Below are 15,960 nucleotides of genomic sequence, written 5' to 3'. Positions count from 1 at the left end.
GGGTCATACAACCAGTTGGGCCTCATTTGTAGAGTGGGAGTGGATGGAGGAAGTAAGCAAGATCCATTGTGCCAGCGTCCTTGGGAACCAGAGCCTCTGGCAAGTAAAAGGTTTTGCTTTATTCACAAATCAACAGATTCTGACTCATTTCAAACCTTTTCCTCAGGACAAAGGAATTGTATCTACCACAGCTCAGTGATCCGTTTGGGTGGACCAGGGAACAGCTGGAGCCCAGTGAGCAAGCTCTTGGATGTTGTGAAACAATTACTCCATATGCCAGGAACATGACCACACGTGGCACTAGATGACGACCAAACAGAACTGAGTCACACTGAGAGCAAAAATAAGGTAATGTAAAGAAGTGACTTGTATTTGTTTCTATCACCAACTGTGCAGTCCTTTTGTACTGATTGTGTTGATTGCCATCGATTCTATGCCAGCCGTGTTTTCCCCAGCTCGTGATTTTATTTCAACATCATCCAGAACCACTCATTTCTCTCACTCTCACTGCCAAAGACCGAGTCCAGATTTTCATCACCTCAGCCCGAATGACTGCAACCAGCTCCTTCCTTAATCTTTTCCTTCCAAGTTTTCTCTCTTCAATGTGATTTAGCTTGTTAACTCCTTGTAGACCATCTTTTCTAAAACACGTCACTCCACTGCGCAAAAAAACTAGAATGACTTCATTTGTATTGGTCACCCAGTCAAACCCAAGCTCAGTCTGGCATTCCAATAGATGTGCAAAGCACATTCATTTCTCTTCTTCCTTCTTCCTCATTACCTCCATTTGTAATGTATTTCCTACTCTTTCCCTTTTAAAATTATTTTAAAGAACTATGAACATCTATTATACACAAGGCATTATTCAAATTCCTTATTTACTCTAATTCAGAAGCTTTTCTCAATCCCTGGCTTTTCAGAACTCTACAATACCTATAATTTGTATACCACCCAATTGTTGTATACTCATATTTTTCCTGATAATTTTGTGCCTATAATCTTTGAACTCTCAACCTATTTGTTAACTCCCCAAGGTCAGAGATTACTCCTTATACTTCGTCAGGAAAGGAAATTAATATTTATTGAATGCCTTCTTTGTGTCAGTCACTGTAAAATGTGTTCAGCATTTGTTATCTGCAATTTCTCTGTATCCCCTTTTCCTTGTATGTGTGCTTTCCCTTCATTGTTTCTGTATTTCCCTGCCAGACTGCCCCAGTGCCTGATGCCAAATAACACCGACTCAAGTAAGAAGCAGATTTACTTGTGTTTTGGGACAATGATGGTAGAATTTCCACCGGTAATTTCTACTTGGGCTGCAGCCTCCTGCCTTGCTCCTGGGATTCCCTCTCTCTTCAACATTTTCTCCCTTCTTCTTTAGCTCCTTCTAAATGATTCTGTTTTATGCAAAACTTTTAAGCTATTTCTTTGACTCATGACCAATGCCGTAAGAAGGTCTCATCTTCAAAAATAAGCACACACTTTAGCGGGGGCTTTCTAAAACCAAGGTAGTTCTCTCTCTCAGAGTTATTCTGTGAGTTTTAGTTACTTAAAAAAATATATCATACACACATTTTCTCGTTTCATCCTCTCAACAACTCATTTCACGGTCTTTCATGTAAGATAGGAATTTGAGGTTCAGTTATTGGTATGATAAAACTGATTGTTTGGATTCAGAAAATGAAATTATTTAGTGATAAAATACATTCTGTCCTGTTTCTAAATTTTTTGGTTAGAGAATTGGTCAGATGCATTTGAATCATTTCCTATGTGAAATTCAATGCTTATACATAAGAGAACATAGCTGGATATTTGAAAATTATAACTTCTTATGACTAATTCTCTTATTCCTTTAGATATTACTGTATGAGTCTGAGTTCAGTCTAGTTGGAGAAACCACAAAGTAATTTAAACAGGTAAATTTTAATATAAACAATTATTAACTATGATGGGATTGGAGTAACAGAGCATTAGCTAAGAAGAAGTAAAAAGAACCTTAAAGAATATCGAAATAGCAGACATATGAAGCAGCCACTTCCCTTGTGGCTGAGATAGGGCACCCAAGGCTGATTCAGACCTTATTGGATAGGGCAATTGCAGGTTACTGAAAGCAAGGAAGTTGCCATGGTGCCACCAGAACTTGCCAGAAGTCTGTCTACCTTTTGGAGCATACTGGAAATGTGCTCTCTGGGGACCAGGGAAAGCTGTTAAAGGGGAGGTGTCTTACTGGAGGTGCTCTACACAAAACTGCCTGGGAATATGCGGTTGCTGGTCACTGAGTGCTGTGGGCTGCCATGCAAGACGCTGGTGCTGGAGAAAGCCATGTGTACTGCAGGAACTGGATGCTAGAGAAGCCACTCAGGCTGCTGAAGCTTGAACCAGGAAACAAAACCGTTTCTTTCTGCACTGCCTCTCCAGCACCCTCTACAGGCAAACTTTAATGTCATGCCAACAGGCAAAGCAAAAATGTTTAAAGGGCCCAGATGCATCTTTAGGGAACAGATAAAAAGGTTGAATTTGGAGATAAAAAGCAACAAATTGATAATTGTCGCTGTTATTTTCTGATATTCCAGGGACTAAAAATGTTAGTATGGATATTCACAAAAATACCCCACCTCCCAGTGCACACTTCCAAGGTGGAAAAACCCTTTGTGGTTCAGGCATCCATCAATCCTAGGATAATGAAGGGAGAAAAAGAAATGAACACAGTAAAACAATACTGATTTACATTAAAAGGAAGAGACTGGGAGAAGGAGTAGGGAAGATAAAAGGTAATACAGGATGATATAGGGAGATAATTTTGAGGAGTTTGGAAAAGAGAAAAAGAGGTGGTGAAGTAGTTCTCATGTATAATGTTTTTGTTCTCATGTATAATGTATAATGTTCTCATGTATAATGTGTTTCTTTGGGAAACGGAGTTTAAAAGATTTGAAGATATTTTTATAATATGCAATTTCCATTTGGATTTTTTTTTGCATGCCAGAAAAAAATATTTAAATTAATTTTTAATTAGTCTGGCTGTTGATGTTAGGTTTCTTGTAATACAACTTCATGCTGAGAGAAGCTATAAACAGAACCGGCTATATTTGGGTTACACTGACCATAACATTTTAAAGCTTTGTGAGTCCATCAGATTTTTAAACATTCAGATTTTTTTCCTTTTACGCACCAAGAATAAACATAACAGAACTTAGTCTAACATCCTGCACATAAATATTTATTAAAGTATTATTTCTACATTTATTATTTCCAATTAGGTTAGTCCTGATACTGCGTGGCAATCTTCTTCTCTGTTTCTAATTAGTCAGTTTGCCTTCATCAAAGCATGTTTAAAAATCTTTACTACTTTCTTTATGTCCCCAATGTCCATCCTCAAATCCCAAACCCAACTCATCAGATAGCCTAGTGATTGATGCCAGGGGAATAATTCCATCAGCCTCCTACTTCTGTACCTTTAAGCTGTATCTTTTATGCATATTTATGTTTCTCCTTCTTTAGAAGCAGCAGCAACTATCCTTCCACCAAACTTAGTCTTTCCTGTGCTCTTGGTTTCATCTTCTTCCTTCTTCCCACACATTTTGTTTCAACAATTGTGTCCTCATCTCTCCCTCTTGAATCTTGACTCTCTCCTTGTTTCTTGACTCTAACTCTTTGGCCTGTACACAGGCTTGAAACTTTGGATTCCCTTTCAAAATTTTTCCCCCATCTCGTTCCCTCTTTTGATTAATTTTTTTTACAATTCTCATTTAAAGATCATCTATGCTTATTACATCCATTTCTTCACCTCCCCAAATTCAATCTTTGTTGAAGAATGTCTACCAAGCTCACTTGGTATAGGTCAGTTTTCCTTAGCCCAAACACATAGTGCAGTCAAATTGAGCACTCTTTACAAAGCTTTTTAAAGAACATTTTTTAAGTATCCTAATCATTGGATATTGTGATTAAAGATGTACATGGCATCAACTATCCATCCCTCCATCCACCACCTTGGTTCCAGAGCAAACTATGATTGTCTAGGCATTCTTTTCCTCACACTGCTTATGAGGTAATGACCTTACCTGGGCCAGAAGATGACTCTGCTGGACCAGTTGCTAAGGCCTTTGTCTTGGAGAACGTTGGAAAAATAGGATTGTGTCTCGAGGCATCTTTTGAACAGGATGGATATGATCAGAGCACAGGCATCTTACAATTTTCCTGCTGTGTCTAGCTTCATTCAGAGAAGTCCTGACCTCTCCCCATGACTGTTACATCAAAAGTTGGCATCTTCTTTCATCAGTCTAGTCCTTTTTCAAACCGTTACAGAGGAGTTGAATCTTTTTAATGCTATTTTATAATTACTTAGGTAGATAAAATGATGTTTTTAAATTAAATGTTATGTTATCTACAAAACTCTCTGAAAGTTATTATACGTTTTAAACCAAAAATATTTTATTCTAAACATAGCTAGAACAACTTTTCCTTTTCTAATGGGAGGTTATCTAACAATATTTGCTGGTAAAATTCTCTTTTCTAAATTGTTACATGTTCTTTTTTCTTATTGTTATACTATCCATCCTCGACACACACTCCCCAAGATAGGATAACCCCCAAAAGGACTTTGAGAAATCTCCTGGACACTCCACAATCCAATGCAATCCTCTATCTTCCATCCTTGTTGGAAATAACCTCTCTTTCCCCTCTTTTATGGCACTGAATCACTGTCTTTCATATATTATTGATATTTATGAATGTGGCTAATCTCTACAAGTGAATCTTAAAAGCAAAATCCTTATTCTACTCATTATGGAGTAAAAGATCCTTACTCTTGGGTAAAAGATCTTGTGGGCAAGATCCTCATTTTACTAACTGTTCTCTGTGCCTAAAATACAGTACCTTACAAATAGCAGGACTTAAAAATATTTGATGAAATAAAGATGTTAAAAAATTTGATGAGTAGATAAAGAGATAATTGGCCATTTATTAAAACTATACATATCCCTCAGTAAATTCATGTTTCCTTCTTCCTTTCTCATTTCTTTGTCTACATGTTTTAATGTGGGTGTCTATTTAGCCTCTATGCTTCTGTTTCTATTTTTTTCTTCATTTAGTTTCTATTCCCTTTTTACCGTCATTTTCTCTTCTTTTTCCTCTCCTGCTTGGAAGACATTTTAAATGGAATGAAACATTATTTTTATTTGTTTCTTGAAGTTATTCAAGTTCTGCATTTTACCTCAAAACAAATGAGTGATAAAAATAAAATGCTAAACTAAACTGTTTATTACAAAATTTGGAGAACCTTAACTGATCTTTTCCCATGAAGTTAGTGGCTTTCAATAGAAAAAAATATTTAGTCTAATTAAACACAAGAAACATCAATGTTTTAGAGAAAGATATGGGATTTATTTGTCAAATGTAATAAACGCTTTGAAAGTTATATTAAGCTGCAATTTTGAACTCAACAGATTATTTAGCATGAATTGTGCAAAGTCAAGTCATGAAATTATAAATCTGGGTCAAATGCTAAATTTAGTAGTAGAAACCTTGGTGTGGTACTGAATTGATATTAATCTCAGGTGGGCAACCCTGTCCAAGATAACACTAAATCATTTGTTCTGGTCATTTTAGCGATATAAAAATCCTTACATCTTAGTGAATTAAGATCATTTCCATGCCTGTTAAGAGATTCAGAATGAAAGAACTAACAACCCAACAATCCATTCATCCTATGTGTGTACAATAAAATACAAGCACTCATTAAAGCGAGCAGAAGGCAGAGTTTGAAGGAAATATTTAAGCTGAAAAAATGCTCATCTTTGGTTCATTATTATTTTATATATATATAACTGAATTAAACATTTAAATTTCTTTCATAAATGTCAAAATAATGTCCGGTTTTTAAATTAGTATGTAAAAATTAATATATTTCATCAAATATATTCAACTTAAATAGTGGTTGAAATGTATTCTAACAACTGCATGGTTAAATATTACTTCCTATAAACAGTCTGCTCCTCTTCTCACTTAGAATGTGGGCTTTAATTTGGATTTTAACTTATAAACTAATAGGGCTCAGCACTATCTAATGTCATCCTCAAATGAGATGCTTATGGGATGATTAATTTCCTGTAAAGAGGGACTTGGTAATACTCTGTGTAGAAAATATCTAAAAAATTTAAAGAATATCTGCAATGTTTTCCATATATATTTCATATTTTATAACCTATGATCTGAAAAAAAAAGTTTAGAGATTTAGAAACAAATAAAAAACCACCATCATTTGTGCTGGACATAAATTACTGTTTATATGTTACAGTGGAATCTGTCTCTCTCTCTTTCTCTCTTTTCAGCAATTGCTGGCCTGCTCCGTACAACATTATTATATTATTATTTTTTAAATTTGTATACAATTTTAAATGTTACTTTCTATTTACAGTTATTACAAAATATTGGCTATATTCCCTGTGTTGTACAATACATCCTTGAACCTCTCTTACACCCAATAGTTTGTACCTCCCACTCCCCCACCCCTATATTCCACCCCCGTGTTATATGCACTAGTTTGTTGTATATTTTGTATTGCACATATAAGTGATATCATAGTGTATTTGTCATTCTCTGTCTGACTTATTTCATTTAGCATAATGCCCTCCAAGTCCATCCATGTTTCTGCAAATGGCAAAATTTCATTTTTTTTTATAGCTGAGTAGTATTCCATTGTATATCTATACACCACATCTTCTTTATCCATTCCTCTGTTGATGGACACTTAGGTTGCTTCCATTATTATATTCTTCTTGAAGGTGAAGACAGGCTCTAATTAAAATTGTATCTACATGACAGACCTACATAAGTCCTACAGCCACTTAATAAAAAAGTGTTGATCTTTCTATTTATATTGATACCTATCTTTGTATTGCAACTATAGAAGATCTGGACATTAAATCTTTCCTCTAGCTACACTGCATAGCATATTGATAGCAATCATGTTTCACCACAGCTACTATTTACTTCTTGAGATAAACCCTCTGGGCTAAACATTGAGTGTTTATAATACTCATAATACTCATAATCAAACATAGGTCTAAAATTTACAATTATTAAGCTATACCCACAGTTGTGCTTCTAATACTGCTTCTGCTTTTCTGGAAACTCTTACTAATATATTCTATACATATATTATATTTGGAAATTATACAAGAAACCAAATGCATTTGACAACTACTGGGTGTGTTTCATATAGTATCCAAAGTCTCATGACAGTTCCTCAAGGCTGTTATTAACTTCCTATAGTCTCAGAGAGATTAAGTAACTTGCTCAAGTCACAAAGCTGGTGGGGATCCAAACCCAAGTTTGTCTCACTTCATGCTCTCCCCATAAAAACAAAGATATAAAATTCTATATCTAGTATGACTAATTAAGGAGAAATTCACAAACTAAAAAAGACAAACATTCACTTCAAATTAACTTCATAACTCTTAGAAGAAAATAAAATAATTTTCTTGTTTTTTCTTTATTGCTATGATTCATGTAATTGTTTACCAGATTTTGGAAATGAGCACTTTGTTATGCTCAGCATGCGTGAACATTACTTTCCAGGGATGTGCTCTCTGTTCTAGTTCTGAAAACATGAACTATGCTAGACGCTGGGAAGTGACACATGGATTTTGTCTTTGAAAAACAAAGGATGTCTGCTGAAGAGGTGGCAAAGAAGGACTTATACCTCTGTGGAAAGGCATCAGGGTGAGAAAGGATCAGGGTGAGCAGAAAATTCTGTAGCAAGAATATTTGGTAGGAAATATCAGTAACACCCAATAAGCAATTTACTTTGGGGCTGAACATTGCTAATTTTCTCACTTCTTGTTGTTCTTTCCCATTAGCACCTAAAAGTGTTCAAGTCTCTCACAGCTTAAAAGCAACAGTGACAACAAGAGACACCAAATCAATCCTCTTTGGCTTTAGGTTCAACCAACTGAAAACAATGCCAGAAGCTTTCCTTTCCCTAAGCCTTCCTTTTCCACTCTGCTATAGGGACTATTAAATCGCAGAGAGGAAAATATTCACCTCTCTTATAGCGTTTTTCACTTTCAACAATTGCTTGTGACTTGCACTGATCATCCTGTGGAAAACCATTTCTTACTCATTTTTGTGTTGCCTCAATGCCTTATATTCAAAATATCTGTATAAACTATAACTTACTGTATTTTAATTTCATATGGTCTGAAATGATTTCAGATTTTTGGTAGTAAGCCTTTACATTTCTTATGCCCAAGGTTGGCCAATGATTTATTGGCTTGGAAATGCTTGTTGTTGTAAAATTCCCTGACCCCTTTGGGCCTTTCAAACCTGCCTTAAGGTGCATGACTCCATCCAGTGTACCTGTTCTGTGAGACCCCTGCAATGCCCTTCAGCAAATAGGAGCTACCTTCAAATCTGTAACGTATTCAGTAGATATTTAGCCCACAGCTGATATTACCACAAATCACTAAACAGGGTCTCCGTATGAAAGGAGCCAGGGAGCCAGAAGAATGAACTATGAGAATGCTAGCGTTGTAAGGAAACTTTGATACCATTTAATACAATCTCTGATTTTCCAGGAAAGCAAACACAAGCCCTGTGAAGTGAGGTTGCTCAGTCACCCAACTAATAGAAGGTTTTGTGGGTACTGAAACTCAGGCATCTAACAGGGTGTCTACCTGTCATGAGCATATTCTGTTAAATGACCTTAAAATGTCATGAGTATTAAACTGTTCATTAACAATCAAAACTTTAGAATGATTACAATTATTTTTGAATGCATCGTAGTTTGAGTTCTCAAGTACAATTGCATATTAAGTTTTATGCTACTTGAAACATGTATTTCAAACCTTTGCAGTAGAAATAATACCTCTTTATTGAAAAAAATTACTAGAAAACATAGATGAAAAAAACCTGATATTTGCTGGCATCTTAAAAACAGTCTACATATGTTACGGTAGTATATTTAGCTATTTTATGCATTTGGTTTCTTGCATAATTTCCAAAATGTTCTAGAAGACAGCAATATTTTAAATGGAGTCAGCTGGAGCTTTAAAAAGTATTTTAAGAAAACCACAATCATCTGTCCTCTTGACAGAATGTTCTAGAAGACAGCAATACTTTAAATGGAGTCAGCTGGATTTTTAAAAAGTATTTTAAGAAAACCACAATCATCTTCTGTCCTCTTGCATTCTGAAGAGCTCTGACTGGTTAATATTCATCTTTGCTTAGGTCTTAATCAAAAGATTCAAAGCTACCGTTAGATTGAATTTAATTAATCCAAAAACCGCAGAAGAATTTACTTTTCACTCCCTCCAACATTTTGTTTCTCCTTAGTCATAGGAGGTAACTATCTGTGGAGCAGACCATCTGTGAGACGGGGTAAGTCTGGGTTAAAATGGTCAGCTGTGGTTCTGTCTTGATCATGTGGTTCTTCCATGACAAAAGAGGCTGTTTATTTGCTGGGAGAAGGTTCTGTTGTACTGGGCCCTGTGTCTATCTCCAAATGATCACACTTAGTTCAGGAACACTGACCATGTCCCAGACACAGAGATGTTACTCTTCTGCTTAGGACTAGGGAGTGGTAGAGGAGGGCATTTTCTATTTATTCTCTAATGACATCCAGCATCTGCTGCCTGCTCAACCCTGTGTGAACCCTGGACATCTCCACTGACACAGGTAATCTTCTGTGTATTCATAACTAGGCTGGATTTAGCCTCCATTCTTGTTAGGTAATTTTTGAGCATAGTGTTATGTTCATGGAGGGAAAGCTGTGGAAGTAAGCCTTAACCTGCCTGATGGCTGCTTCTCAATAATACCTTGCCTTTCATGGTGCTTCATGTTTTTCAAAGTGCTTTCATATATACACATATATGACTTAATCACAAAAACTGGGCAAGTGGTGTGGGAAGCAGAATTCTAAGAAGGCCTCCAAGATCTCCGCCTGCAGCGTATATTCCCTGAAAATTCCCCTGACCTTGAGTGTGGGTGGGACCTGTGAGTATGATGGGATTACAGTTAAGACTGCCTTAGCAGACTTGAGACAGTCTCCTGCTGGCCGTGAAGAAGCAAATAGCTGTGAGAGGCCCCGTGAGCAGGCCACGCGGTGAGGGTGCCCTTGGAGCTTAGACTGATCCCCAGTAGACAGCTAGTAAGAAAACAGGAATCCTAGTCTTCAGCTGCAAGGAGGTGACAGCCAGCAACCTGAAAGAGCTTGGAAGTGATTCTTCCCCCAGTGTATCGATGAGAACATCATCTGGCTGACACCTTGATTTCGGCCTTCCGAGACACTGAGCAGAGGACCCCGCCTTGACCTCTGGCCTACAGGACATGTGCAATAATAAACGGGTGTTGTTTTAAGCCACTAAATTTGTGGTAATTTGTTATGGAGCAATAGAAAGCTAATAAAAGCAAAGGCAGATAATACCATAACCATTTCACCAACAAGGAGACTAATTCAGAAAGATGAACTGATTTGCTTAATTTTATTCTGAAAATTAGTGACAGGACTGAGATTAGTACCTCAGATTTATATCCGAGCATTCTTTCCACTGTACTATAATGCTCCACACTAAAGAGTTTTACTGGTAGCTTTTCTTTACCTCTGCCCACTAACAAGGTAGAAATTGAAAGTATAATATATTGTCTTCTTGAATACAGCTCAACACAGAGTAAAGCAATGATTTTTATTAATTCTCACATCAGTTCTGTAGTATAATGAAAACAATCATCAAAATCATGTTAAATGTCAAGTTGACAATATTTTAAAAGAATCTTGAATCAAATGTCAATCTTCATCACTAAACAAACAATATTCTGAATAGTTAAGATCGGGAAATGTCATGGGTAACTCTACCCACTTTTTGTATTGTTTCTTTGGTAAATTGTTTTTGAAAACCACTACAAAATTCTTTATTTTGAGACAAGGCAAATCCAGGCCTTTGTGCACCATCATCGTTCCCCAAGCCTGGAAAACAAAAGAGAGAGAGCAAAAGGAAAAATTAAATGCACATTCATGGGCTTCCCTGGTGGCACAGTGGTTAAGAATCCACCTGCCAATGCAGGGGACACATGTTCAATCCCTGGTCTCGGAAGATCCCACATGCCGTGTGAGCCAACTACTGAGCCTGCGAGCCGCAACTACTGAAGCCCGCATGCCTAAAGCCCGTGCTCTGCAAGAAGAGAAGCCACCACAATGAGAAGCCTGCGCACTGCAACGAAGAGTAGCCCCCTCTCGCCGCAGATAGAGAAAGCCCGCGCACAGCAATGAAGACCCAATGCAGCCAAAGATAAATAAATAAATATATATATGTGTATATATATATATATATATATATATATATATATATTTTTTTTTTTAAAGCACATTCAATTAAGAATTCCTTTTGGCCAAAGTAAAATTAAGCCCACAGCAATTTACTTACTTGGCCACATTCTTTGCAGATTATCTCTCCATTTGTTTGATAGTCAGCAAACTTTGTTTGCAGTGCTTTGTTTCCTCTCACAATGTACAGTTTCCTAAAATTATCAAGGAGTCAGAATCACCCCTGAGAATTCACACAGGACCAGTATGCAGCACATGGTATGCATTGCCACTTGTCCACATGCATGCACCAGCCAGCACCTCATCCCTTCTTCCAGATCAGCAGGCACCTCTCAAGGGGTATGTTGCCTTTTGTAGCTTCTTTCAAGTCTGCTGATTACTTTAACTAGACTTAAGTTGTTCAAGAAGTTGAGAACAAATATGAGCATTCACAAACTGATGTGCCTTGGATGAAAGTGGCTTTCACTTCTCCTTTCCTGCCCCAGTGCATATATTTGAAAACTGTACACAAAATAGGGTTTATAATTTGGGGGCTGAGAAAGGAAAGGTCTGAAAAATAATGTATCTCATTTGTACTATTTTGGAAGAACAGTTACAATACAACCTGCTTCATCCCTTATAAAGAAACTTAAAATTAAGTCTTCCTGGACTTACTTGAACTCTGGTGTCATATTGACATGGTGCATCTTTTCAATTACTTGGATATCTTCTCCAGAGCAGGCTAGCACACTACAGTTTTTACAGAGAAAACTTATTAATGATGGGTTGTCCTTGAACTGCTTTGCAATACTTCTCTTGATTTTCATTTTCTTTTCCAATATACTTTGCATCTGTAATTCCAAAATCTGCATCAAGAAAAGAATATTCAATGTAGTCTTTTTCATAGTTTCACTGAACTAAGCCTCCTGGAATTCAGAGATCTTAGACAGTTATGAAAATGTACACTTGACTCATGAAATTCTACACTTGGTCTAGAAATAGAAGTAATGAGGTGATGGCCCCCAAAGAATTTAGTATAGAATCTTCTCCTGTAATCACAGAAATATGGAATCCTCAGGTGTTCAAAACACAGCCCATTCTGTTGTGAGAAAGTCTTTGGCAATATTTACAAAAAAAAATCCCTCTAAGCCCCACCTCCATTAGTTTTAATTCTGTCTCATAAAATAAGTCTAATTTTTCTTCCACATGGAGTCTCTTTAAAGAACTAAACACTGTTGCTTCATCACCCTTAGTCGTTTCTTATCCATGATAAGCCCCCGGTTTCTTTCATTTTTCTTCATATGTTGTAATTTCCAGACTCTTAGCTATCTTTATCTCCTCTATACATTTGTGACAGAAAATACTAGTTTCCCACTCAGCAGCCATTCTTCGTAGGAACAGAACTATAATTTTATTCTGAGTGGAAATATGCCAGCTAAATGAAGACATTTCCAAGCCAGTGGCCTTTGAGACATAAGAAGATGTTGAGTGAAATTTCCAGGAAAGTTCCTTAAGTATCAGATAGTTGGCATGGGCACTGTTGCCTTTTCCATCTTCCTATTCCTTCCTTCTTAGAGTGAACATGCAGCAGCTGAAATTCTAAGAGCTTTGACCTTGAGAATGGAAGCCAAATAATAAAAGGGCAGAGAAGAGAGAGAGAGGAGTTTTGGCTTCCTCATGACGTCATGGAGCGATTTTATGGGTGTAGATTGCCCATTGCCCACATTCTTTATATGAGAGAATAAGTCCTTAAATTTTTATATCCCCCATTCTGTGGCTAGTAGAGAAACTTATCAATATTTCATAACAGAGAAAATATAGTTTATGAGACATATAAAACTTGAGGTAGGGACTGGCCAGTTCTCATACCTATACAATTTCACAATAGAAAACATAGTTCTTAAATAATTTACTTCCAAACTAAACCTCTCAGAGATGACAAATTTATATTAAGTTGTGGAGGAAGCCATTGTTTTCCTTAAGATCGAAGGAAAGTTTTCAGTAAAAGTAAAATATCAGTGCTGAGGAGCAAAGCTGAATGGCCCATCTCTGTGGCTCTCGCCTCTGTGTTTTAGACCTTGATTTGAGGCAGCCATATTTAGCAGAGAAAAGAGAACAAAACCTTGCAAGCGTGCCTGCAGGCTATGACCTAATTTAATCAGACAAGTATGAAGACTAATTTCCCATGTAAATTATAACAATGTAATGAATTGAAGTATTCTGTTCTTTAAAAGTTTAATTAGGTTGTTCTTGCAAGCTATTTATAGGTCAGGGAGCTGGTGCAAAGATGATTTGGCATACAGGAACAAATACACGTGGGCAATTAAGAAACACCTATGAGCTCGACCGAAAAAAAGACAGCAAAACCAAGGTCAGTGTTTGGATATGTGATCAGAACATCAGAAACCAAAAGAGTAGCTCTAAACTAGTAAAGAATATGAAACAATTAGAGGGGCAAAAAGAGAAAAGAAATCATAACAAATATATGGTAGGCACAGCTATGATCAAAGCCCAAATAAAATGTAAAAATGTGGCAAATGTTGTTGGGTGAAAGCCAGGGAACATGTTTAACATCTTCAACTTGCTCCTAGAAGTCTGATTTGATTGAAGAAGCTTTCGGTTATGTATAAACTCAGTATAGGACATGGAAAATAAACCTCCCCTTATGTGTCAACTCTCACCACTAATTAGTGGTTGCCTGAAAGTTGTGTTGAGGAAGTTCTTAAATCAGAAGGAAGAAGTGCTTTGACCTGGTGGCAATGGGTGCTGGGGGCTTTGTACAGAGTAGTGGTGGCATATACCCCACGTCATTGCCATCCCTTCTCTGGGTTTGTCTACCTGGAGTAGTTTCAGGAGAGTAGGTCTCTTAGCCAAAGGAGACCTAAAAATTAGTCCATTCTGGGGCCCCCAAAGGAACTGGGTCTTTTTCTAGAGATTATCTGGAAAAATGTGACTCATAAACTCCAGAGATGGTTCTAGAGTTTATACAAAACAACAGGTCTTGAAACATCAACCTTTGAAAACATCCCGCTTGACTGATTTATTTAGGACTTTAAATGTAAAACAATAACTTTCCAGGGGTATTATATGGCCACAAATGTTTGATCTGACACCGCAAAATGTTTGGTTTGCCTTATATTTAAAGGGGTTTTAAAATATAAATTCATGTAGAAACCTGGCCAGGAAACCTTGGAGTTGGTTATAGCAATGCACACCAATTTGAAAGCATCCCTTTTGTGAAACTCTATTTAGGGTAGAGCCAATTCCAATGTTAAGAAACTAACATTCACACCCATATGCAAGGGTGTGAATTTTCTTCTAAATGGATTGTTTGCTATTATAGTAGTTACAGTCTTTAATTCAGTGGTATGGGGGATTTCCTGAAATATTGTAGAAATACATTCTTCCTTCACTGCATTCCTCTCACAACTCAAATGACTCCATGTTAGTAAACTGAGATGCAGCTAGATGATATATGATGTATTTTCTTACCATTCAGGGCTAGCCTCAATGTGTCTCCCTCTAAGAACCTTTCCCAAACACCTAACCTAAAGTGCCCATCTAGAAGCTTGTTTCACATTGTCCTGTTCTAATTCTCCAGCTCTTCTTTCCATTCGATGTTTTAGTTGCCTTATTTCTGTTTATTGTTTCCCCTCCTCAAATCTCACCATGTACGTACTCGAATATAAGTTTCATACAGCAGAGATCTATCTGCGTTGCTTGCCGCTATGTTCTGTTTCTACAATGTTGCCTGACACACAGTAGGCACTTCACAGATATTTCTGGAATGAAAAAATTGTACCTGTACAGATTAGACCAGACCAAAATGACCAGGTAGGGTTGAACAAGTGAGCCGCACTAGTCTTTCTGGATTAGGGACAACCTAAATTTATATTATCAAAGTTTATAGAACAGTTCCCTGACAATTTCTGCCCACCATGGATCTTGATTCTTTGTATGTGAATCTGGACTCAGCACAGCTCATCAAACAGGAATTTATAATTCAGCACAATTTCTATCTGGAGACTTAGCCACAGAGATATCAATGGTAACCACAGGCAGCCATTGTAAAGGGAAAACCAAAATTCAGTGTTGGCCCAAAACAATACCTTACGAGCATACTCCTCTGGTTTCATATTTTGAACACGGTCTATAGCTTTATACATCATTTTCTCTCGGAAATCATTAACTGTCTCACGTTCAATAACTCCTGAGCCTCTCTGGGCAACCAGGACATAGGTGCTCTCGTCAGCTCTGGCTCGACCACGGGCCTGAGAACAGAAAGAAATCAAGTCAATGAAGGACTATGCCTTGCTGTGAATGCTCCCATTTTTGTCCTGGAATGATATTCACTGCTCAGTATCCCAGTCCTTAAATGATCCCTCTATTCTCTGTAAAGTTAATTATTTTTCATTCTTTATTAGTCGGCTATTTCAAACTCAAAATGTACCTTAATGCAGAAAAAATGTTCTAGAATGAGGGTGGTTAAATCCCCACACCAGCCTTCAAAAGCCACAATAACACAAGACCGTCCTGTCCTGCCTTTCTCTTCCCCGGGGCACCCCTCTCAAACCCTGTGAACCATCATCAGTGATTTGGGCTGGAAAAGTCCCACTGCCCCCCACCTCATAGAAGGGATGAATGGGGAGAAGGGCATCTCTGACCTT

The 15,960-nt window shown here is 37.2% G+C and overlaps 1 protein-coding gene and 1 long non-coding RNA gene across 2 annotated transcripts in view; one reads left to right on the top strand and one right to left on the bottom strand.

The window, feature by feature from the left end:
* Positions 1 to 221: 221 nt before the first annotated feature.
* Positions 222 to 15,960, top strand: part of LOC308621819 — a 32,060-nt gene continuing 16,321 nt past the window's right edge. Inside the window, exon 1 of the long non-coding RNA XR_014016509.1 lies at positions 222 to 348. This is a non-coding gene — a long non-coding RNA (uncharacterized lncRNA). The remainder of the gene's footprint in view (positions 349 to 15,960) is intronic.
* Positions 10,462 to 15,960, bottom strand: part of IFIH1 (interferon induced with helicase C domain 1) — a 60,304-nt gene continuing 54,805 nt past the window's right edge. The window contains exons 13-16 of the mRNA XM_081242560.1: positions 15,403 to 15,564; positions 11,969 to 12,159; positions 11,415 to 11,508; positions 10,462 to 10,957 (exon numbers count right to left, since the gene is read on the bottom strand). Of these exons, the coding sequence (XP_081098686.1) occupies positions 10,778 to 10,957; positions 11,415 to 11,508; positions 11,969 to 12,159; positions 15,403 to 15,564 (627 nt within the window). The 3' untranslated portion in view covers positions 10,462 to 10,777. The remainder of the gene's footprint in view (positions 10,958 to 11,414; positions 11,509 to 11,968; positions 12,160 to 15,402; positions 15,565 to 15,960) is intronic.

This window comes from Mesoplodon bidens, assembly GCF_964165515.1.
Source record: "Mesoplodon bidens genome assembly, chromosome: 8".
NCBI lineage: Eukaryota > Metazoa > Chordata > Mammalia > Artiodactyla > Ziphiidae > Mesoplodon > Mesoplodon bidens.
This window is presented reverse-complemented; position numbering and strand designations above follow the sequence as displayed.